The following is a 25,042-nucleotide window of genomic DNA, read 5'->3' on the forward strand; positions in this document are numbered from 1 at the left end:
GGGAAGGCGGGGGGTGGTGGTGGTGGGGGGAGGATAGGGGAAATTTCCTCTCCCATGACAGGCTTTAGTCCTTGCCTAGAATAGTGTAGCCCCTCTTTTTTTACTCACCATTATCTATCCTGCCTCTCTCATCTGGGCCTGGGCCTCTCCATGTTTTGCACATGTAGTTCTATGGAGTTTTGGATCTGATATCTGCCTTTGGGAAAACATGGTATTAACTGCATGCAGCCTCCTGCCTTCCTGTTTCCCCTGATTTGGGGAAAGGGATATAGAGTTACACTCTGTACTCTAGGAAGCCTTTGACAGAGCACTGAACAAATGTTGAAACCTCTGTAATCACCGAACACTACTTTAAATGCTGGGAATGAACCAAGAAGCCACTGCCCTGGAAGAGTTCAGCATTTAACAAATATTTATTAAGCATCTCCTAGGATGCAGACACTGTTTTAGACCCAGGCAAGGTTCCTGTTCTCCTGGAATTTACTAACTCTAGTAATAAAGTTCCAGCGTTCTATAAACAGACACGTTAAAACATTTTGGCTCCGGGACCTGGCATTAAAGCACTCGGGCCCACTCCAAACTCCAGCGATCTGCTGAGAATCTGAATCAACAACTGTTCTCCATTTCTGTCAGGGTTAGTGGTATCCGCAGCCAGGACGCCCTCCAGCGGCCACCCTCCGCCCTGCTGTCTGGTCTGGCTCCCCAGGAGAGGAAGGGAGGAGCGAAGAGCTTGGTCCTCGGGATAGTCCTATTCACCACTCCCAGTACAGACTAGGCGGTGGCAGCTAGCTAATGGCCGTCTCAGATCCGGATTTCCTCTCTCAGATGTGAGATCTTGACTCAGGACTGACGGAGCCATGCAGGTCATGAAGGACGGCAGGGCAGGTTCGCCGATGGAAAGTGAGGGTCAAAACGCAGAAGAGGGAAAGCCCTCCCGCCGCAGGCGGAGAAGAGAAGAGACGGAGCCTCAGGCCCAGACTTCCTTCTTCTCTTCGCCTGCGGGGTCTCTTCTCCCTTTCCGCTTTGGGACGGGAGGACCGCTGCGAAACTAAGACGGGAAATGGATAGAATGAGGTGGGACGGGAGACCTTTCAGAGAAATATTCCCAAGGAGAAGTCGTCACCGGAAGTGACTGTAAAGGCCTGTGACCCTACAAGGCCCCGCCTTCAATTGCGCTACCAGTAGGCGACCAGCCTCTCCTACTTCCGGCCCCTGGAGCCTTAGCCAGCAGCCCCGCTTTTATTGCTTTCCCATTGGCTGCCGCAGGGACGCGCTGTGATTTCCCATTGGTCGCATCTATTCTCCAGTACCGCGTCTCATCCCTCCAGGTACCGTCTTGTCTTCGGGCACCCGATAGGGTAAGGTTGGGAGGGCGTCTGCCCAATTTGGCCAATGAGCGACGTGAAGAGTGAGGGCGGTGGCTGCGTGGTGAAGACAGGGCGGGACTTGAGGTGGCGATTGGCCAGGGCGGGCACAGACGAGGGATACGATTGGTTGGGGAGAGGGGCACCGTGGTGGGTTGTAGCTGCGCGGCCTCAGCAGCTGCGGGAGACGGAAGTGGTGAGAGCGCGGCCTCGGAGGGTCGGGCGGACGCCGCCTGGGTGAGTCACCGTGCCCTGTGCACTGCCTGTCTGGGAACCGCAATGACCGCGTCTTACCCGGCTCCGCCCCGACCCCACCGGCTTTCGTGAGCCCCGCCCTCTGTCATTCGGGGCTCCGCCTCCGGGCCTTTAGGCTCCGCCCCTGGAACCTGGGCACCTGGGCTCCCCGGCCACCCTGGCCCGCCTCCCCCCCACACCCCCAGAGCTAGATCCCTTAGGTCTAGGAACCCTGGGCCTCCCAGACTTGGTCCAGGTTTCTCCCTCCGTTTCCCTGAGGCTGCGTGCCAGTGGGCGGTGAGGCAGCACCTTTGGCTTGCCGCTTGCTGGCTGTCCCATGAGGAAGCGTGGGCTGTGATCAGGGTGGTGGGCAGGAATACAGATGGAGGCTTTTATCCCGCACCCTCGGAAGAAGCGGGTAGACTGCCCGAGCTCAGATAGCAGGCATGAAAGAAACTGTCCGTGAAACCGGGCCTTGCGCTCTAAGTGGGCCAAGGAGGCCCATCTGAAATTTGTTGCTTGTGCCCATTTAACAGGTACTGACTCTGAGGCCTGATTCTATCCTTATTGTGGGCCTCCTCTCTCTCGCTAACCCACTTAGTGTCAAGTAACTCCACAGGACCTGTGCAGCTCTGCTGCCTTCTGATCACAGGTTGTGGTCCCCTCCCTCTGTCCTCTGCCTTGGACTCTGCCCCCAGGAGGACAGGTCAGGTGGGTACTACTCCCAGACTCGGAGGCCAGCAGAGCATTCCTGTGGCTTCATGTCCCCACCAGGGCCAGAAGTGAGTCCTGGTTGGGCAGCCTCTGTCTCTTCAGGGTTGGCAGTTCTTTTGTTCTCCCACAAAGAGCAGGGGTTGGAGTGTTTTGCACTTCTTCTGGGCTTGGAAATCAGGACTCTTGAATTCTGCTGAATAATCTTGGATAATACTTATTCTTGCTCCAGAACTTCGTGGCTGACTTCATACCCTGCAGAATCACTTGTTGCTTTCTCCCCATGTAGCTGCCATTGCCTCTGTCTGGCATGCTGACTTGTAGAGGGGCTGGACTCTCGGTGAGGAATGAGAATAAGGATTGTAGAGAAGTTCAGGAATGAAAAAAATATATATATATAGCATTTGTTGATTCCATTGTAATGTTAATGGTGTTCTTTACTCTTATGTTTCTCTGTCTCCTTATAGTGAAAAGCAGGCAGCCAGGACCCTCACCACGGTAGAATGGTGAGTACTCTCTTCTCCCACAGCATTTGTGTGTTCTATCATCCTTGTGTCTTTCTCTGTGAAGGTGCCCATCCCCCCTGGACCTTGAGCTCCAGGCTACTTTGTTCAGGCCCTAAACAGGTTTATCTGCTCTGGAGATAAATTACGTTTCTTTAGATTGTAAAACATCAGCCAGTATACGACACTGGGACAGGAAGCCTTTAGAAATCGTTTTCTGCATATGTTATGCTATGCCTTCGCCACGCTACCACCGGCTCTCTTAGCCTTTCATAATGGCCTTTCTCTTGGATCCCTGGTAGAAGCTCTCTGTTCTGGTCTGAGAAGCCAGGCCTCCTTTATCTCAAGATCCTGTACTTCCTAGTGGGGCCCTTGAATATTGTGGGTGCTGTATTAGGAGTGGCTTCACCAAAACTCTGGGGCTTCTCCAGCTCTAAGGTGCTGCTGTCCATTAAGCTACTGCAGGCAACAGGTGACTGGATATATAGCAGGATAGCACCCTCAAGGTACCCAGAATATCTCTGGGAGTGGTTATAATGTTCCCCTATATTTTCTATTAACTGTAACTGTGTACTTTCCTCTAAGCCTGAAGTCTCACCAGTAAAACAAGATAAGTCTTACCTCTTGGGGAGTTGAAAGGTTTTAGTGAGATAAAATGTAGATGCTTAATAAAATGTCAGGTTTTCTTCCATTCTTCCCTTCCTCCAAAACCCAAATCCAAACTAAAACCTTGAAAGTTACTAGGCACAAGAAGTGTGGGGTTCCAGCCAGCTCCTTCTTTGATTCTTGGTGACATTTTGAGCCTCTTATCACTGCTCCTTGTTCCATGGCCCTCTACCCAACTTCCACCAGACCCATACCCTTGGGTTTCAAGTTTTGTTTTTGCATAGCTTCTGTGGTCCACAGTTCTAGCCTTTCTCTCTCAACCTGAGAAATCCTTTCTCTTCTAAGAAAGACTTTCTTACCCAGAAGTCTGAGAATGTGAAACAGGGGAGAGATGGAGCGGAATGAGTAGGATTGGGCAGAGGCCTTGGAATAAAACACAGAATTTCTCTTTCTGGAGTGTGAAATGACCAACCTAGCACTAGCCCAGTGTCCATTTTAATGGGCAAAAGAGGGAGTGGGATTTAGTGAGGTCGGGGGTTGGAGGACACTGATGGACAGGGATCCGATGGGTGGTGGTTTTGGAGGGAAATGACAAAGCCTTGACACTGGAAGGAGCATGAGGTGGATGTAGATGAACTCCATGGTGGGAACTTAGAACAGGCATTGAGAGAACTCAGCGGTAAGGGGGCGGGGGGCGGGGAGGGCCGGATTTGTAAAGAGGGATGTGGGGTGGCTCACCTGGGAAGATGGGAAATGAAAAGATGTAGGCGTCTCGCCTTCCCCTTTTCCGTGGTCAGGGGACAGCCCAGCAACCCAGACTCCCGAAAGCCCCTAGACATCCCCCGAGGACTCCCTCCCACGCGGCTGCGGGGCTGCGGGGAGGAGGAGTCTGTGGACATGGGTGGGGCCGAGGGCCCGCCCCGCCCCCGCCTTCCTCCGCGCGGTTTCGGGCGCTTCCCTCTCTTGGCTCCCCTCCCTTTCGCGCGCGTGTCGGAGGGCGGAGCTGGGCTCGCTCCATTGTGGAGAGGAGGGAAGAGGCGCGCGGGAGTCGCGCCGAGGCCCCGCCGCCAGCGCGCTTGCCTCCTGGCCTCCGCGGCTGCACCTGGCGGGTCCCACAGCCGGGATGCGGCGAGCGCCCGGGACTGGCGGGCAGCGCAGCGGCTCCGGGGACATGTGCGCTGGCCCAGACCTCCCGCGACCATGAGCCTGACCGCCCGCGTCTCCTGCTCTATGCTTAGCTGCTTTGTAAGTGCCGGCCCGCCTGCGTGGGCCCGGGGCCCCAGCGCTTGCTGCACCCGCAGCCCCGCCCAGGGCCAGCCCTCGAGATTCTGAATTTCAGCCCATCCCCCTTCTCAAGGATTCTGGCAGGAGAAGGGGGTTATTCTTTTTCTTTCTTGGATTTGCTTTGATCTTTGGGTGTTGGGGATTGTCGTAGCGCGGGGATGGAAATTCTGTGATTCGTGCTGGTCCCGCAGCCACTGCCCTTGACTGCAGATCCCCAGGCCCCGCCCTGCAGGGGTACATCCCTTTCCCTCCGCCTCTCCATCTTGGTCCCACCCGCTGCATTCTTGGTAGGGGATGTGGGATGTGGCTAGTAGGCTGTCTGGGATTTTAGGGGGCTGGTTAGGGAACAAGATGTCTGAGCTGTCTCCCTGGCTCCAGTCCCCTCCCCCTTCCACCACTCCTTCCCTCACCTAACACGCCAGTCTTTTCTCCTTGACTGTCCCCCAGACAGCCTCTGTTCTCCATCTTCCCTGACTCTGCAGGCCTCCGTATCTCTGCATCATTTCCAGCCCTCCCCTCCTCCCCTCTGGCTAATGCTCCTTCGCAGCTTCCCCATCTGTCCTCTCAGATGTTCCCACCCTCACCTCCTCACCCCCTGTGGGTGTCTGCCAGGCCTCTCTACCCTGGTTGTCCTTGGGTCTCCCTGTTCCTTCTAGGTGTGTGGATCCCCTTTCCCCCTCCCTGGTGGTTGGGAGAGGAGTGACTTCTGCTTGCTGTGGGTATCCTCAGGAATTCCCCTCAGATCAGCAGGCAGGGCAGGTGGCTTGGTGGGTGTTGGGGGCTGGTTAGCCGTGTGGGCCTAACTGGAGGATAAGCTCAGCTCCAAAACATATCCTCCTTTTGAAAGCACCCATGACGGCCCTCTAGAGGCACAGCACTGAATCCCCCGGCCCACTCCTCTTTGTCTCCTTCACCCACCAGGTTGAAGCCTCAGTGGCCTTAGATGCCTGCTTTCCCTCTTGTCTCTAACCAGTTGCCACACCTGGTTCCTTTTCCTCAGGGCAGCACTTGCCATTCCCACTCTGTCTTACCTTTACGTTAGTCTTTCTTAGGTTTCTCTCCTTCTCCACTTGGGAAATTTTGGTTTCGTAGGAGAACCAAAGGAGTATAGATTCCTACTTTCTCTTTGGACCTTACTCTTCCCTGAGGCTTACTAGGCTTGAGTACCTCCTTTACCCTACCCTTCTCACCAAACCAGGCCTCCTTTCCATACTCTGGTGACCAGACCTTTATAAGTGTCCATGGTATATGTGGGTTTACTGAGGGGAAGGAAGTAGAATGAGGCCTAATGCTTCAAGTGGAGCCTGGTGACTTAGGACTGAGGCCTTCCCCACAGGGTGAGGAGGGGCCCCCCAGCCTGGAGTACATCCAAGCCAAGGATCTGTTCCCCCCCAAGGAACTAGTGAAAGAGGAGGAGAATCTGCAGGTAAGGAGAAGTTGGGGGCCCAGGGTGGGTGGAGCTCCCTGCCTGGTTAAAAAATACCCACCCTCCCCCCAAGTATCTCTAAGGGGATCTAGTACCAGAGTTCTGGCTTCCTGCTCCCCAGTTTCTGAAGGTAAGGGAGTCTGGAGTCTGTCTGCATTGCATTATGGAGCCTTTGGCCCCAGGGAAGGCAAGGCAGCTTTCCTGTATAGGTGTTGCCTGGTGCTGTTACTGTGTAGGACAGTAACAGAGAGGACTCTTCTGTCCTACCTTGGCCCAGCTTTTCAAGAGGGGATCCCACAGGTCAGGGGCTGGAGAGGGGAATGGAAGGTGATTCAAATCTAGACTGAGAGATGTTCTGCCCCTTTCCAGGTGCCCTTCACAGTGCTGCAGGGTGAGGGAGTGGAGTTCCTGGGCCGGGCAGCCGATGCCCTCATTGCCATCTCCAACTACCGGCTGCATATCAAGTTCAAGGATTCTGTCATCAACGTGAGTGCCTGTCTTGTTCTCCCACAACCAAGCCAGAATCCCTGTGAGGTGCAATGTGGGAGTGCCCCAATGCTGTACTTGATCAGGTCTCCAAGAAGTTGGGGTTCCCTTTTTCTCACTAACTTTTTGTTTTCCTGCCTCATTCTTCCAGCTATAGGCCTTCTGTCTCAGTTATTCTCCCTTCCCCTCTTCTCTCTTTCCCTTATTCTGTTGCTGGCTTTTCTAAGGGGCATAGTGGAATTGTTGGAAGTTTGCCAACTTGCCAGCTATATGTCCTTGATCAAGTCATCCATCTGAGGCTCAATTTCCTTCCTAATAATATGAGGTGAAAAGACTTGCCTTGCAGGGTTCTTGTGATTATTAATTGGGGTCACATATGTAAAGGACCCAGCACAATTAGCAGGCACTTAATAGGCACTCAGTAAATGTCGGTTTCCTTTCTCCTATTAATATATCAGCATCTGGGCTGGGGTGGCAGTGAAGAGTGCTGTGGGCAGTGGGGATCTGAGCTTTCAGTTTACCCTTCCTCTAAAGGTCCCCCTCCGGATGATTGACAGTGTGGAGAGCCGTGATATGTTCCAGTTGCACATTGCCTGCAAGGACTCCAAAGTGGTGAGGTGAGAACAACGGGACCTCACTCAGGTCCTCTCACCCTAGTCTTGCCCTAACCTCTCTGCTGCAGAGTTCCTGTGGAGCAAGAAAGGAAAGGTAGTGCCTCACTTTTGCAATTTGAAAAAAAAGGTGTCTGGGTTGGGAGGTCAATTTTCTGACCCACAGTATCTTGACCTGAAGAAATGGGGATAATACTTAGCTCATGGGGTTGTCATAAGGATTACATGAGGTAATATGTAGGAAAGCACATAGAATGATACTTTATTGTTGGTTTATTTATTTGTTCAGTCAGACTGTTCAAAGCATGAGATACTACAGGGAATAAGTAGACAAAGTTTTCTGCCCTCGTGGGGCTTATATATATTCCAGTGGGGAGATACTAGCAGTAAATAATAAGTGAATAAAATATGTTACGTGTTGCTAAGTGTAAAGGTAAAAAATATAGCAGGGAAAGAGGATATGGAGTGCTATGGGGGTGAAGGTTGTAGCTTTAGACAAAGTGCTTTGAGAGGCTGCACTGAAAAGGTGACATTTAAATCAAGACCTGAAGAAAGTGACCATGTGGATATTTTCGGGAGGAGTGTGCCAAACAGAGGCAAATTGAGTGCAGAAGCCCTGGGGTGAGTTTGTACCTGGCACGGTGAAAGAATGATGGGAGGTTAGCTTGGCTGGAATGGAGTGCATGTGGGTGAGGGTACTGGGATATAAGACCTGAGAGGTCAGGGGGGTGCCAGGCTGTCATATGACTGCCTTTTACTTTGAGGGAAATGAAAAGCCACTAGAGGGTTCTGAGCAAAGGAGTGATGTGACCTGATGAATGTTTTATAGAATCATGCTGGCTGCTATATTGAGAATAGTTGGAAGGGGACAGGGGCAAAAGCAAGGGCAGAAGCTGGAAAACTAGTTAAGCTATTGCAGTTACCCTGGTGAGAGATCATGCTGGCCTGTGTAGGGCGGTAGCTCTACTATTCTCAAAACAGAAGCGGTCAGACACCCCGTAAGGAAGGGGCTATGAACTAATTTAAAACAAAAACTGCCTCAGTTTCTTCTCTCCTAAGGCAGAGATGACAGGACTTGCTTACAGATTGGATATGTGAAAAAGAGGAGTCTGGGATGACTCCAAGGATTATTAAAAGAATGCCCCGTTTAGAGCCTGCCATGTGCTCAGTCTGTAGGGATTCAGGAGGAGAATCCACATTGCCCTTCCCTTCAAGGAGATTGAAGTCTAATTCTGAAGGAAGAGGTGATATGTGGCAGTATGCTATGGAAAAACTTGCCGTTTCATACTCCAAGCACATTAAGAATAAGAAAGGAAGAGTCTGGAATGGAGTAGGCTGGAAAGGTCTCAAAGAAGAGTTAGGACTGGAACTATCTTCAAAGTATCAGTAGGATGTGGCTAGGCTGAGGGAAGACATCAAGCAGAAGTGAAAAAAACAACAACAAGGCGATAGGAATAGTATGAGCAGGACCTCCTGCCTGAAGCAGAAGGTTAGTGTTAAGGAGTCATGAGAGAGAACACAAAGAGTAGCAACTTTCAGGGCCATGTGAGAGCCTTTAGATTTGATATGAGCAATGATGGGGCCCCATTAGAGGAGACAGCTGTGTCTCAAGGACAAGAGTTCTTGGGAAAAAAACTGTCATGAAGACAACTTCTCTTGGGTGTTGGTCAGTGTCCTTGCTCCTCCCCAGGGTCCCTGTTACCTCCTGCTTTGCAGCCTCCTCTCCCCACAGTCTTCCTGTGGCCATTTTTGACCCTTTTGGCCCCATTACTCACCTGCCTCTTGCCTCACTCTGTGGATTCTTGCCTGGCAGGTGCCACTTCTCCACTTTCAAGCAGTGCCAAGAGTGGCTGTCACGGCTAAGCCGGGCCACAGCGAGACCTGCCAAGCCTGAGGACCTCTTTGCCTTTGCCTACCACGCCTGGTGCCTGGGGCTGACCGAGGAGGATCAGCATACCCACTTATGTCAGCCAGGTCAGGCCAGGCTGTTTTCTTTGTGGGGTTTCTTATCTCTTGGTTCTCATCCCTCCCCCGTCCCTGGACATGGTGCTCTTGGATTCTGACAGACGTGGGGGCTGTGTTGCAGGAGAACACATACGATGTCGGCAGGAGGCTGAGCTTGTGAGGATGGGCTTTGACCTGCAGAATGTCTGGAGAGTCTCTCACATCAACAGCAACTACAAGTGAGAGGGCAGGGGATGGGGAACCAAAACACCATTCCAGCCCAGGCCCCTTGCACTTATGGATAAAGCATGGTGGGCATAGCTTCCCTGGCTCTGTGGGGAGAAGGGCTCCCAGTCCCTTTTCCTACAAAGCCATCCCTGGGGGTTATTACCTGTCTTAGGTCAAGGTTGGTGACCCCATCTGGTCTCTTCTCAGATTGTGCCCAAGTTATCCCCAGAAGCTGCTGGTTCCTGTGTGGATCACAGATAAAGAGCTGGAGAATGTGGCTTCCTTCCGCTCGTGGAAGCGGATCCCCGTGGTTGTGTATAGGTGAGGCAACGGGGCTGCAAATAGGACGTTTTTATGCAATAAGGAAGGAATCAAAAGTGGCGGTTTGCAGCAGCGTGGTTGATTGAGAATTGACACCCCGTAAGGAAGGGGCTATGAACTAATTTAAAACAAAAACTGCCTCAGTTTCTTCTCTCCTAAGGCTGAGGCTTTTGGAGAATTTATTTAATATCCTTTTTTTGAGGATGTGTGTATATATGTATAAAATACTGCATTAGAACAGGGGTTGGCAAAATGGCCTGTGAACCAAATCCAGCTTGGAGCCTGTTCATATGCAGCCTGTGAGCTATGAATTGTTTTTACATTTTTAAATGATTACTAAAAAACAAAAATAGCCCTAGCTGGTTTGGCTCAGTGGATAGAGCATCAGCCTGCGGACTGAAGGGTCCCAGGTTCAATTCTGGTCAAGGGCACATGCCTGGGTTTCGGGCTTGATCCCCAGTAGGGGATGTGCAGGAGGCAGCCAATCAATGATTCTCTCATCATTGAAGTTTCTATCTCTCCTTCCCTCTCCCTTCCTCTCTGAAATCAATAAAGATATATTTAAAAACAAAAACAAAAAGAAGAATGTGTGACAGAGACTGGCTGTGACCTGCAAAGCTGAAAATTTATTGTTTGGTTCTTTACCAAAAATGTTTGCTGACCCCTGACTAGAACACTGTAGCTAAATAGAGTGAGACGACAGGTGTTGAGGTGTGGAGTTCATGCTCTGGGCTCAGGCTTGTTCTCCTGCTGGGTGTCTGTACCTGGAGCAGGTGCTGTGCAGGTTTGATGAGTCAAGGTCACCCCGGGGATATAGAGCCCATTTGAGAAATGTGTGTGATAGTGCTTTGTAAACTATAAAGCCCTTTAGGGGCTTTTGGTTGCTATTTTCATGGCCTGTATGAACTAGTAGCTTCTGCTGGCTTTGGATCTTGGTCTGTCCCCTGGAGTCTCAGTGGTAGGCCTCTGGGGGCTATGAATGTCAAGGGCATGATGATTTTTTTCTGCTCTGTCAGACATCTACGCAATGGGGCTGCCATCGCCCGCTGCAGCCAGCCGGAGATCAGCTGGTGGGGCTGGCGCAATGCTGACGATGAGTACCTGGTCACATCCATCGCTAAAGCCTGTGCCCTCGACCCAGGGACAAGGGCCACTGGGGGCTCCCTCGGCACTGGGAATAGTGATGCCAGCGAGGCATGTGACACTGACTTCGGTAAGGTGTAGGTGGTGCTGGCCCCCTGGGGAGCAGGCCCCCACTTTGGCCTCATTGACTTCCAGGGAGTCCTCAGTGAGAAGATGGGAAGAAGATGATAATACGCAGGGTGCCTGGGTCCCTGCCTTTTGAGAGGCTGTGGGGTGGGAAGGGTTCCAAGTTGTATATTCTTTTGAAATATAGGTGTGCCCCAGTGTAGGGTGAGGCTGGCTGGCCGGCTGACCTCAGGGTCTTCTCCCTGCTGTGTTTTTAGATTCCTCCTTGACTGCATGCTCTGGAGTGGAGAGCACAGCGGCCCCCCAGAAGCTGCTGATCCTGGATGCTCGGTCCTACACTGCAGCAGTGGCTAACCGGGCTAAGGGTGGAGGTTGCGAATGCGAAGGTATTGCTGTTCTCCCAGTGTCTGCAGCTCGCCTGTGCTCAGGGTGGCCTTGGTGAGGAGGGGGAAGGGGCCCGCTGTGTAAAAGATGCCAAACAACTGGCTTGGAATCAGGATTCTGCCACTTACTAGCTGTAACTATGCTTAAATTCCTTAATCTAAGTTTCATCTTATTCTCTGTAAAATGGGGATGTTGCATACCTTGCAAAGTTGTTGGATGATTAGAGGTTACATCTATAAAATTGCTGGCACAGAGTAACTACTATTTATTGAGAATTTACTCTACATTGTCATTGCTAGTAATACTATGGGTATCATTTGTCATTAATATTATTACTACTATTGGTCTTTGGCATCTGAGTATTCAGAGATAAAAGGGTGATTGAGAGTTTCAGAGTATATTTAGTTCCCATCCTGGAGTATTCGCCCTGCTACGGAAGCTTTGCCTATTGGACTGCCCTTGTCCTGCATGCTGTTTCCAGGACATGCCATTATGCTCCACTCTCCTCTTTCACGCCTACAGAGTACTACCCCAACTGTGAGGTCGTGTTCATGGGAATGGCCAACATCCATGCCATCCGGAACAGCTTCCAGTATCTCCGCGCTGTGTGTAGCCAGATGCCAGACCCCAGCAAGTAGGTGTTCCCTGCTCCGATTCCATCCTTCCTCTCGTCTCATCCCCTACCCAGTACTTCTTGTTCTTGGAAGATTAGATGGGATATGGGAAGTGTGCAGGTGCAGGAGACCTGAGGGCCTGGGTGCAGTGAGCCACTTCCAAGAATACTTCTAGTTCTCAGCCAACACTCTGGCACGGCCACAGGACATTGGGTTCCTTTTGTTTGAGTCAGTTGTCTATTTAAAGAACACAGAGAACTGGGGACAGAAAGTGGCTAAATGTGCATGTGATGCTGCCTAGTTCCACTATTGATCCTCAGAGTCTCTTGTTCGCCTCAGGTCCTGTCTTCCCTACCTTCCTGCTTGATAACTCTTGACAGAAGGGCCATCAGCTGGGCTCTTGCTTCAGCCCTCACTAGGGACTTTGTTAGGTGTGGCTGGTCATGGGTGGTGGAGAGACTGTTGTAGCCTCAGTGCTGATAGTGACAGACTTAATTTCTGCTCTTGTGTAGCTGGTTGTCAGCACTGGAGAGCACCAAATGGCTGCAACACTTGTCGATGATGCTAAAGGCAGCTGTGCTTGTGGCTAATACAGTGGACCGGGAAGGCCGGCCTGTGCTGGTGCACTGCTCAGATGGCTGGGATCGGACGCCACAGATCGTAGCCCTGGCTAAAATACTACTGGACCCGTATTACAGGACATTGGAGGTATTGAGAGGAGTTGGGTGGGAAAGGACAGAAGGAAAGGGGATGAGGGGCTGGGGAGGTGTTTGGCCCTCTGGATCTATCTTATGGATTTTTAGTAGAGGTCATTGGAGCTTTGAGTCCTCTTCTAGGTTCATTCCTGTTCTTCTCTAAAGCTGCCAGCTTCTTGCTTCGGGCAGCCCCTTGGAAGCATCACACTAGCCTTTTCACAGAGGCCCTGTGCTTGAACTCTTCTTTGCAGGGCTTCCAGGTATTAGTAGAGTCTGACTGGCTGGATTTTGGACACAAGTTTGGAGATCGCTGCGGCCACCAGGAGAATGCAGAGGACCAAAATGAGCAGTGTCCTGTGTTCCTCCAGTGGCTTGATTCTGTTCATCAGCTGCTCAAGCAGTTCCCCTGCCTGTTTGAGTTTAACGAAGCATTCCTGGTAAGATCTAAAGCCTGTGACCAGGGTGGGGGATGGCAGCCGAGTCCCCCCGGTGCAAGCTGTCTTGGCCCTCTAGGTCAAACTGGTGCAGCACACATACTCCTGCCTCTACGGCACGTTCCTGGCCAACAACCCCTGTGAACGAGAAAAGCGTAACATCTACAAGCGGACCTGCTCTGTGTGGGCCCTCCTGCGAGCTGGCAATAAGAACTTTCATAACTTTCTCTACACACCTGGCTCAGACATGGTAAGCCTGAACCCTCATCCTATAGGTGCTGCTTTGAGACCTGTAGGGAGAATAGGCCAAGTCAGTGGGGAGGATGTGAGGCCCTGGAACATCTCACAAAGCACTAGTATGGGCCTACTTCCCTAGGTCCTGCATCCCGTGTGTCACGTCCGGGCCCTGCACCTCTGGACAGCTGTTTACTTGCCAGCATCATCTCCATGCACACTCGGGGAGGAGAACATGGATCTTTACCTTTCCCCAGTGGCTCAGAGCCAGGAGTTCTCTGGTCGCTCTCTGGACAGGTAAGATTGCTCTTCTTGCTCTCTCTTCTCTTTACTAGAAGGCAATAATTGCTTTGTGTCTTGCCTAAATGTTCTCTTTTTTAAAATTATAGTTTACGTTCAATATTATTTTGTATTAGTCTTTTTTTTTATTTGTTTGTTTGTTTTGTTAATCCTCACCTGAGGATATTTTTCTATTGATTTTTAGGGAGGGTGGAAGAGAGAAGGAAAGACAGAGAGAAACATTGATGTGAGAGAAACACATCAATTGGTTGCCTCCTGCATGAGCCCTGACCAAGGCCCGGGCCAGGGAGGAACCTGCAACCAAGGTACATGCCCTTGACCAGAATTGGAACCCGGGACCCGTTATATAAAACTGGTTTATATAACCAGTTTTTTATTAGTCATTTTGGTAATTTCCATTTTTTGTTGGCCAATGCCTTAGGCCAATGCTCTATCCACTGAGCCAAACCGGCTAGGGTTGTATTAGTCTTTTTATTTTTTAAATGATATATCTAAAAGCAACTTCCTGAGTTGAAGGAGAAACTTGGCCCAGGACTTGTATCTAGCCTGGAGTGCACTGTGTGCATTTTCAAGGTCCTCCCTTAAGATAAGACTGGTTGTCTTCTTTCCTGGAACTCCTATCACCCTGTGTGACATACCCAACCAGAGAGGAGGAGAACAGGACAGGAAGGTCTATTTTGGTAGGTTTGTGGGAATGGTCTTCTATTCACTCATAGAAGGAAAGGGGAGCCTGCTATCTTAGTAGTAACCTTTGCTGTGTCCAGCATTAGCTTCCAGAAGCATCTGACTCTCAGGGAACAGGCTCCCAGAAGGGGGATGGATGGCCTTCACATTACTTTTTCAGAACAAGGCCAGAATTAAAAGGGAGACATAAAAATTAAAATTACCTTTTTGTTGAATATTTTGGGGGAAGTAGAATGGAGGTTGGTTAAATTATGAGTGATACATATCCCTTATTTAAAGGAAAAAGTCAAATAATATAAAAGTAGAAAATAAACGTCCTCTCTTCCCGATCCTTGTCCCACAGGTGTCCACTGCTAACACTTTGGTGCATGTCTTTCCGGATGTTTATCTACATAGATATGTCCATACTCATACTGTCATATAGAAACATTTTTTTAAAATACAAAAATATCCCTAGTTGGTTTGGCTCAGTGGATAGAGCATCAGCCTGAAGGGTCCCGGGTTAGATTCCAGTCAAGGGCACATGCCCAGGTTGTGGGCTCGATCCCCAATGGGGTGCATGTAGGAGGCAGCCGATCAATGATCCTCTCTCATCATTGATGTTTCTCTCTCTCTCCCTCTCTAAAATTAATAAAAATATTAAAAATAAATAAATAAATACAAAAATAGAATCGTATTTTGCATGCTGTTCTGCAAATTGTTTTTCCCACTTTGTGCTAGGCTACCACCCCATGACAATATAAAACTGCTTTATTTTTAGTGGCTGCATAATAGTCCAAGACTAGAGTATATTACAGTTTATATAACCAGTTTTCTGTTAGTCATTTTGGTAATTTCCATTTTTTGTCATTACAGGGAATGTTTTAGTTAACATCCTTATATGTGGATCTTTTTTTAAAAACTGTGGTAAAATATACATAATATAATATTTAACATTAAACTCTTTTTAATTTTTTGGGGTATGTTTTTATTTATTTCAAAGAAGAAAGGGAGCGGGAGAAAGGGAGAGAAACGTCAATGCTGAGAATCATTGATCGACTGCCTCCTGCATGCCCCCTACTGGGGATCGAACCTGCAACCCAGGCATGTGCCCTGTCTGGGAATCAAATCATGACCTCCTGGTTCATAGGTCAATGCTCAATCACTGAACCACAGTGACCGGGCCAAAACCATTTTTAAGTGTACAGTTTAGTAGTGTTACCTTATATGTATACCTTTGTATTTGTGCTAGTATTTCTGCCAGGTAAATTCCTGGAAATGAAAATGCTGGGTTCAAGGGAATGTACATTTCAAATTTTGATCTTTGTATACTGGCAGAAAGTTTTAAAATTGAAATATAACTTATATAAGTGGCTGAGTATTATAAAGGAAAACAAAAAAGCCAACCTCCTACATTACTGGTTTTAGAAATTTTGGAGCTGAGTTTGTCAGGAGCTCATGGGTAGGTTTCAGGAATTCTGTGACTTTTCTCCTTCCCCAAACTATATAGAATGTGGGTATAGGTTTATAAGTTTACTTTTCTAGAGAGAGGGGCCATAACTTCTTATCAAATTCTCAGTAAGTTCTGTGACTCATTGAATAATTATTGCCTTAAAATCAATACAATTTTTTGCATCAATAAATGTTGTCTTAATACCTACAAGTTGCCTGGTACTATACTAGGTTTTATGTGCTATACCAAAGAAATAGAAACCATTGACCCTATTTAAGATACTTTAAAAAGCTGTAAGATAAGACATAAGACAATTAGAGAATGACTCTAGTTAGCATCTAAGCAAATAAGAATGTATAATTCAAAGCTGTTAGATAAATGAGAAGTAAGAAAGAGGTCATTTGGTGACTATGTACTCAGAGAACTCATGGAAGACTAGGCAAGAACCATGGCTCTTTTGTACTGTAGTATCTGGCTCAGGGCCTGGCACATAATAGGTGCTTTAGTAAATACTTAAATGAACAAACAAATGAATGGAATAAAGGGAGTTGTGAGCTTGGTAGCAAGGTTAGTGGAATGGGTCCAAAGGAATTGGATACATGAGAGTTTTATAAAAAAAGAAGCAGCTCTCTGGAGCTGGCAGGGGTTGGGGCGGGGCTATTTTGAGGAATAAAAATAAATATACGATAGTTAATTGAGGGCTTTGAACATTACACTGAGGAGTTTATTTTGATTCCCTTGTCGATAGTAAATTGCCGTAGGAGGTCATTGTGACCTGGTGACACTGGGATTTTGGGAGAACTAGTCACAGCCTGGCAGTTGGAGGCCCAGAGACCAGCCAGCACTGTTGTAATTTAGATGTAAGGGGAAGAATCCTTGGAAAAGATAATAATTAAATTAAAAGACACTGTAGAGAAGTCATTAGCAGGCTATGGAGTTGCTAAGTCCCTGAGTTTAGAAACCAGGAGAATATCAGTACCACTATAAACATTGAAAAGTTGAGGAGTCTATTCTGGGAGGAAGAGGAGATATAGGCAGGTTGGGATTGAAATAGTAGTTGACAGCAAAGAGGTACTGTAGGCAGTTCAAGGTAGAGAGTTGGATTTTGAAGAATAAGTGGTATAAAGGTTTTAAAGGAAATAGTTTCTCTAAAAGCTGACTTGATGTACCTTTGGTTTTACCATTTCCTAGATCAAAAATGTCTTGGCCTCTTTCCTCACCTTCCATTAAAGTCCAGCACATTCTTCTGTACCCAGCTGAAATCCTGCCCTCTGTGTGTAGCCTTCCCTGACTGCCTTAGCTGGATATGAGTTCTCTCATTGTTCCAAACTCCTCAGGCATTATTGTCTCTAGCAGCATTATTTTATTAAGCTTTTGGTGCACATAGGAATTAAGCTGTTGATACTGTTGAATCTGGGTAAAAAGTACGTGGGAGTTAATTCATATTCTTTTGTCTACTTTACTTCTTTTGTATATTTGAAAGTTTCCACTAAGAAAAACCAAACACTAAAGAGTTGCCAAGTTGGGATTTAAGCCCTGCTATGGGACTTGGAGACTGTAATCATAACCATTGCTATCACCTTGCTGGAATTTCATGCACAGAAAAAATCAAAATTGATTACAAAAGTAAAATCAAACACAATTATACCTTTAAAACATAAGTTTCAAAAACCAAACATTAGAAAACTCAAGCTATATTGTAATTCTACCTTCAGGAGATTTTTCTGTGTGGGTGGTCAGAGGTATCTGAAAATTGGAGCACAGTGATGTCTCCACTGTTCCCCGGCAAATTGTTCTGAAGTTTTAGTTGCTCTAAGGACTTTTGAACTGTCTTAAAAATCATGGAGGTCATTCATGAAAATGTTACACATCTGGCATGCACAAATGCCTCTGGAACTCTTTGAGTGCTGTGTACTAGAAGAAGTTTCCATGGTGACTTGGCACTCAGGAGAACACTGCTGCTTAATGGTTGTAAAAAGCTGTGTTGGTTACTACTGTGATAGAGGGATAATCTATATATATAAAAGCCCAGCAACCGTTAAGGCAGAACAACTGGAAAGATCAGAACAACTGGTCGCTATGATGCACACTGACCACCAGGGGGCAGACACTTAACGCAGGAGCTGCCCCCTGGTGGTCAGTGTGCTCCCACAGCGGGAGTGCCACTCAGCCAGAAGCCCCGCTCACGGCTGGCGAGCGCAGCAGCAGTGGCAGGAGCCTCTCCCGCTTCTGCGGCAGTGCTAAGGAGCTGCGAGCCAAGCAGTAAGGAGCGAGCAGGTGGGTGGTAAGGAGTGGCTAGCCAAGCAGTAAGGAGTGAGCAGGTGGGCGGTTAGGAGCGAGGGGTCCCAGATTGTGAGAGGGCGCAGGCTGGGCTGAGAGGACCCCCCCACTCCCCGCCACCACCCCCTTGCACGAATTTGGTGCGTCGGGCCTCTAGTTTATAATAAGAAAAGTTGTAAAAATGAGTCTGTAAGTGTAGTCTTAATCATTTGTGGTTGGTTGCCTATATTTTGAATCATAGCATCTCTATAAGTTATAATTTATTATCATTTTATAGATGAGGAAACCAAGTGTCTGAGGGTTTAAATACCTTACTTAGGTCATATAGCTACTAAGTGTCAGAGCCAGTATTGTCTAGCTCCAAAACCCATCTTTCTGTCTTACCATGTGTGATAGAGGCAGTTGGACATTAGGTTTGGGCTCAGGTGTGGTCCTGGCTGGTATAGTAGCTTTAGAAGGCATCAGCCTAGAAGGCTAAGTTAAAACGATGGGAGTGGTTGAGATTGCCCAGGGAGATTGTGTAGGGTGAGGACTGATGAAAGCTTGGGACAGGGTTCTTGGGGACAGGGTTCTTGAGGACAGGGTTCTTGTACTTTTTTGCAGAGTACACTTTTTGTAGTGAACATTGGTTATTTGTAATGTTAAATGCTATTATTTCTTGTGAACTCTGGCTTTGATGATCTGATTCTATATATTGGAGGTGGCTCCCATTTCATGACCTGGAGGCATTGTGTTGTCATTCCAGATTACCTAAAACCAGATCTATGGATGATCTTCTTTCTGCCTGTGACACAAGCAGCCCTCTGACACGCACATCCAGTGACCCTAACCTGAATAACCATTGTCAGGAGACCAGAGCAGGCCTGGAGCCCTGGCATAGCAATCCTGAGGGATCAGAGACAGCCTTCGTGGAATCTGGGGTAGGAGGTCCTCAGCAGACTGTAGGAGAAATGGGTCTTCCCTCACCTCTGCCCAGCAGCCAGAAAGACTACTTGAGCAATAAACCTTTCAAGAGTCACAAAAGCTGTTCTCCAAGTTACAAACTGCTGGGTGCCACAGTGCCCCAGGAAATGAAGAGCAACTCCTCTGATCCTGAGATTAAAGTCCTGGAAGAGACCAAGGCATCAGCACCAGACCCTCCTGTCCAGGAGGAGCTGTGTAGGACTTTAGATGGCACAGAGGAGCCACCTGAACATTTCCCTGAAAAAGAAGCTGTTAGTGCACTCTCTAAAGTAATTTCCAACAAGTGTAATAGAATTTGTGATTTTCCTGAGTCTTCCCAGGACTCCCTTACAGGTGCCCCCCAACAAGCCCAGCTAGGCTCTGTGCTAGGTGTACCCTCCAGAACTGCTCCAGATCACAGTCTGGGCACCCTTTGCAACCCACCGAGTGCTACCTGCCAAACTCCTCCGGACCCAAGCACTGACTTTGTCAACCAAGATCCCCCAGAGTCTGTGGCAAGTATCTCCCATCAGGAACAGCCCAGTTCTGTGCCAGATCTGATTGATGGGGAGGAAGACACTGACAAAAGAGGGAATAATAGGAATGGGCAGTTATTGGAAAATCCTCGCTTTGGAAAAGTGTCATTGGATTTGGCCCGAAAGCCAATTTCTCAGAGCCAGATCAGTGAGTTCTCCTTTTTAGGGTCCAACTGGGACAGTTTCCAAGGGATGGTGACTTCTTTCCCAAGTGGGGAGACCACTCCTCGGCGGCTGCTTTCCTATGGTTGTTGTAGCAAGAGGTCGAGCAGTAAGCAGATGCGGCCAATGGGGCCCTGCTTTGGGGGCCAATGGGTTCAGAGAGAAGGGGTGAAGTCACCTCTCTGTTCTAGTCATTCCAATGGACACTGTACTGGTCCAGGAGGAAAAAACCGGATATGGTTGTCCGGTCACCCAAAGCAGGTCTCCAGCACAAAGCCTGTTCCACTGAGCTGCCCTTCTCCAGTGCCTCCTCTCTATCTGGATGATGATGGACTCCCCTTTCCCACGGATGTGATCCAGCATAGACTACGGCAAATTGAAGCAGGGTACAAGCAAGAGGTGGAGCAGCTACGTCGACAGGTGCGGGAACTGCAAATGAGACTGGATATCCGTCACTGCTGTGCCCCTCCAGCAGAACCTCCCATGGACTATGAGGATGATTTTGTAAGTATTCACCTACTGCCACCCATCCATTCATTTATTCTGTCCATTAACCTTCCATTCAACATTCATTCATGAGTACTTGCTGTGTGCCACTGTGTAAGGTGGTTGGGCTATAAGATGAACAACATAGAACCTGCTCTCAAGGAGCTCCCAGTCTATTGGAAGAGACAAACAATTAGAATGATTATTTCTTAAGTACTGTTTGAGGGAGGCATCAGGTGTTGGGGCCTGGGGTAGAGTGAAAGGTCAGGGAAGGCGTTCCTGAGAAGATAATGCTTAGCTGAGTACTGAAAATGTGTCATATGTAGCTTGGTAGACAGTGAAAAGGAAATAACCATTTGTAGAAGCATGGAGGCAATAGGTATTCCAAGAGTATGGCCTGAACAAATGTGTTGTGTGTATGTGTGTGTACTTGTATACTTGTGCTAGAATGGCAAGGGAGGCAGTTGGGTAGTGCGGTGGGAGGTGATATTGGGGAAGTAGACAGGAATTGGAAAGGTCAGTTTGAGTTCCCTTATTGTTTGGATTCTACCTTCAAGGTAATAATATTTTTGACCAGTGAGTAATATGATCAGATTTGTATTTTAAGAATACTACTCTAGGGGAGGGTGGGGGTAAGGGGGAGGGATCAACCAAAGGACTTGTATGCATGCATATAAGCTTGACCAATGTACATAGACAACGGGGGTGAGGGCATGAGTGGGGGTGGGGGTGGGGGGGCAATGGGGCGATAAGGACACATATGTAATAGGTTGATCAATAAAGAAAAAAATTTAAAAAATAATTACAGAAAAACAAAAATACTACTCTAGCAATAATGTATCAAATGGAGGAGGCAATTGAAACTCAGGTGGGAGGCTGGTTAGGATGTTTCGGAATAATCCAGGTGAGAAATGATGAGTATCATTTAGGTTTTGCTGTGCTGGGAGGCCTCAGATTCTGGCACAACAGTCCTTGGGGAGCTTCTAGGAGTCAGCTTCTTGCCCATAATATCTTGTCATCTACACAGGCACTTTACTTCCTCCTGTTAAGACATTCCCTCTTCCTTGCTATCCACTTGTTGGGATGGGATGGGCAGGGCCAACAACTTCTTACCATTCAGGGTGATGATTTAGAATAGGAGGCAAACATTTTTGGTCAAGGGCCAGATAGCAAATGCTTTAGGCTTTGGGGGACATACAGTCTCCTTTGCAGCTACTTGACACATGTAATGCACTTAGAACAGCGTGTGATGCATAATAATAAATATTAGAGATGATGAATATGACGTTGATGTCTTCGCCTTTTCTTCAGACATGTTTGAAGGAGTCGGATGGAAGTGATACAGAAGATTTCGGCTCTGATCACAGTGAAGACTGCCTTTCAGAAGCAAGCTGGGAACCTGTTGATAAGAAAGAGACTGAGGTATGTCCTTGCAAATATGGGTACTTATGCAAGCCAATGTGTTCTCACATTTCTCAGAGGTGAGTGGTGTGCTGTAGACTGAGTGTATTCTTTTTAGGTGAGTAGTGGCCAACTATAAAGACAGGCCTTGTCCTTTCCTCCGGGGACACTCTCCTTGTTGCAGTGTTCTTCTGCTTTGTTGACAAGGACCTGGAATTTTTTCTTGTCCCTTCTGTTAGGTGACTCGCTGGGTTCCAGACCATATGGCATCACATTGCTATAACTGTGACTGTGAATTCTGGTTGGCCAAACGAAGACACCATTGCAGGTAAGGTGTTTTATATGATTTGGTATGGCTCGTAAAAGTGAGGTACACATAATATGAATGAAATTGAATTAATCTGAAAATGGAGACATCTTTATAGGAACTATTTTTGCTTGTTTCCAACTTTTCTCTTTATTTACTCATGTAATGCCTTTTAGAGTATCACTCATTCTCAGTATATTGGCATTCATTTTATTTAAAAAATGTTTCCATTACAGTTTGCATGCAATATTATTTTGTATTAGTTTCAGATGTTCAGCATAGTGGCATTTCTGATGAACTCTTTCCTCCTTGTGCTTTGGCAGAAATTGTGGGAATGTATTTTGTGCCGGCTGCTGCCACCTGAAGTTGCCCATTCCTGATCAGCAACTTTATGACCCAGTTCTCGTCTGTAACTCATGTTACGAACATATCCAAGTATCTCGTGCCAGGGAACTTATGAGCCAACATCTGAAGAAACCCATTGCTACAGCTTCCAGTTGAATGCCAGAGATGACCTATCCAATTATAGCAGGTTGGAAGGGAGGATCTGCTTCTGGTGTAGTTTTGAAGGTTCCTTGGTGTGGCTCATGAAATCACAGAGTTCAAAGATACCATCTTGAGAAATCCTTGGTATCATGAGACTGGAGCAGAGGAATTCCAATTTGACAGGAGGTCCTCTACTACGGGTGAGACCCTCACCGTGGGGTAATGGTCCTGATCCAGACCCAGAGTCTGGAATCTTAACGTTGAGTTGGTGACTCCAGCTTCTTTCTCCTGGGAGTCACAAGATGATTTCATTGATACTGCCTGGTAATGTGTGCCCCAAACAGCAATAGAAAGGCATATGTATAACCAAACTCCAAGTGATAACCAGATCCATCTCTCCTCCACCTTGAAATAAAGCAGATTATAGTATATAAAATAGGAATTCCTATCCTATTTGAAATGAACTATACCCTGTACCTCTGTGCTCTGTGTCTGTGCATGAAGGCTCAGTCTTTAGAGGCACTTCCTCTAGTTGCATTAGTTCTGTCTTTCTGTGGAGTTTGGTTTTAAGACTGGTTCAGCAAGTGGAGGTTTTGCTGTATTTTTCACTTGGCTCATCGGCCAGCATCAGTGAATATTCAGTTTAGGGGGACAGTTCTAGGGAGTGAGACATTTTTGGGAGCAGAGGAAAACTCTGCTGATGTTCAGTCCTGGCAAAAGTCAGTTATTTTGAGCTATGAAGGCAGTCATCTGTGTCATTCAGTGATGGCTCTTGAGGTATGCACTGTGAAGAATGAGAAGGGAAACGCAGAAATTATCCTTGTGAAATATTTGCTGATTGTGCCCTACCCTTTGCGCCTGACTTTTCCTAGTTGTCCTGGTGCTAACACAGGAGCTACACCTTGATCCTCTCCTGGCATGAAAATAAAACCATGGTGTTTTTTTTGTTGTTGTCGTTCCATTGCCCACTTTCCTCATGTTGTCTTTCCCTTGGCTGCTGCCTCCTCTGGGTCACACTGCTTCTTATCCTGAACACTTGACACCTTGAGGGTAGAATTTAGTGTTTGGTTTTTACCTCCTAGAATATGCTGTTTGGTATGTGAGGGTTTCAGTACAAATGCTGCTGTTTATTTCTGTGCACTTAACAATGGAACCCAAACAGAAGAGAGTAAAGCCTTGATACCAAAATTGGGAGAGAAAATGTGTCCATTTGGACCAAACCTTGTTTTATTTTTTGTTTTTTGTTTTTTTCATATTAATATGTACCAGTGGCACTTAACCAAAAGATACAGTGATATAGCCATGTACTAGGGGTGGGACAGATACAGTTTTCTTAACGTACAAAATCACTAGAATTTCCTTTATACATTTTTCTTAATTTGTTGATGTATAAAAGGTAAATTACACTTAGGCTTATCCTGTTTTAAAACTACTATAGTAGTTGTCTGCTACTTTCATGTTGCTTCCTAGAAAAAAAAATTTTTTATTTGAAAAAAAATTGAACAAGAATCATATTTGTCCTGACCTTTTCTTCAGTCCTACAGAGAAGCATCTGTGCTTACCATGGATGTAACCTAAAAAGTTTTGGCGTATTTAGGTCAACGTAGCAGAACTCTTTTTGGTTTAAATGAAGTTGAATAATGGAGATTTTGTGTCTGGGAAATTCCTGAGATCACTGAAAAAGTAACAAACTATCCCTTGTCTCTGACACATAAAATTCTTCTAAGCATTTTCTCAATCATTAAAACTTACTGCCAGTTGTGAGTGGCTTTTTAATTAACTTGATTTTCTTTGCACTTCACTCTGCCATTTTCATGGGGAGTAAAATTAGTAACATTTGAGGGGACTGTATCTGTCTATTTTGTATGGCTATTTTGAGGGACTATCCCATCAGTAAACATACTGCATGGCCTTGGAGAGAGACTCTGGGCTCTCAGCTCAGATGTGTTCATCAAATACTCCTTTCAGAGCTCTTGTGGGTGTAAGTGACATGATGTGGCCAAAAATCCAAACTGTGCAGTTGCGTTGTGACAAACATGCAATGTGCTGTAAAAACTCGATACAATTTAAATAAAATCTCTATATTAGTGCTGCTTTGTTGGATCTTTTTATTCATTTTAACTTTAATTTAAGAAAACCTAATGCATACTCATTTTTTCTTTGATCATGAGAAAGGACTAAAACATTACACCCCGTCCAACATTTTCCTTTTTTTTTTTAAAGGACTTTTCTTTTTATCAGCACAGCTCCAGTTACATTCTTACTTATCGACCTAGGGAGTTACCTTATTGATACAGTAGAATTCTATCCCATCTCAAGAGGTTGACTTCTCTAAGGTCTAAAATTTCAATAGCTGGTTGATCGGGCACACAGGATTGTGCTTATGTTCTCCGTCACCGCAGTTCCCACCCCACCCTGAGGAGACGGTCCTGAGCACAATCTTGGCTTACAAGTGTGTATTTAAAAGTACATAAAATGCTATCTAAAGGGCGAATTTGTTTCCTCAGGATGCTACCCCACCTTCACCATTTTTATTGGTGGAGAGCTGGGCAATTCAATTGCTGCAGTACTAAGATTACTACAGAATTAGGCCCTTTGTTCTCAAGAATGGTTGGCTTCCTATTGCCAAACGCACACTTGCCGCATTCTAAATCCCCGCACGCCGGCCCGTGGCTTTGGTGGCGAAGGACACGAGTCCTAGAGTTCCACGGTGGACAACGGGGCTTGTTTCTTTGCAG

The 25,042-nt window shown here is 47.2% G+C and overlaps 1 protein-coding gene across 5 annotated transcripts; it reads left to right on the top strand.

Moving 5' to 3' along the window:
• The first annotated feature begins 850 nt into the window (after positions 1–850).
• Positions 851–24,393, top strand: MTMR4 (myotubularin related protein 4). 5 transcript variants are annotated; one of them, XM_079797027.1, is made up of 19 exons: positions 851–1,328; positions 2,777–2,815; positions 6,039–6,128; positions 6,498–6,614; positions 7,149–7,231; positions 9,039–9,199; positions 9,312–9,408; positions 9,605–9,718; positions 10,735–10,931; positions 11,185–11,313; positions 11,834–11,945; positions 12,438–12,633; positions 12,872–13,057; positions 13,134–13,304; positions 13,431–13,585; positions 18,730–20,128; positions 21,422–21,532; positions 21,751–21,839; positions 22,142–24,393. In XM_079797027.1, exons 2-19 carry the CDS (start codon positions 2,813–2,815, stop codon positions 22,317–22,319), a joined length of 3,588 nt encoding a protein of 1,195 aa, XP_079653153.1. In that variant the 5' UTR covers positions 851–1,328; positions 2,777–2,812; the 3' UTR covers positions 22,320–24,393. The 5 variants fall into 5 exon arrangements, with proteins under 5 accessions (XP_079653153.1, XP_079653150.1, XP_079653151.1 ...); XM_079797024.1 differs by lacking the exon at positions 851–1,328 and adding an exon at positions 1,515–1,601; XM_079797025.1 differs by lacking the exon at positions 851–1,328 and adding an exon at positions 1,632–2,309.
• Positions 24,394–25,042: the final 649 nt, after the last annotated feature.

The sequence above is a fragment of the Cnephaeus nilssonii genome (genome assembly GCF_951640355.1).
Source record: "Cnephaeus nilssonii genome assembly, chromosome: 19".
NCBI lineage: Eukaryota > Metazoa > Chordata > Mammalia > Chiroptera > Vespertilionidae > Cnephaeus > Cnephaeus nilssonii.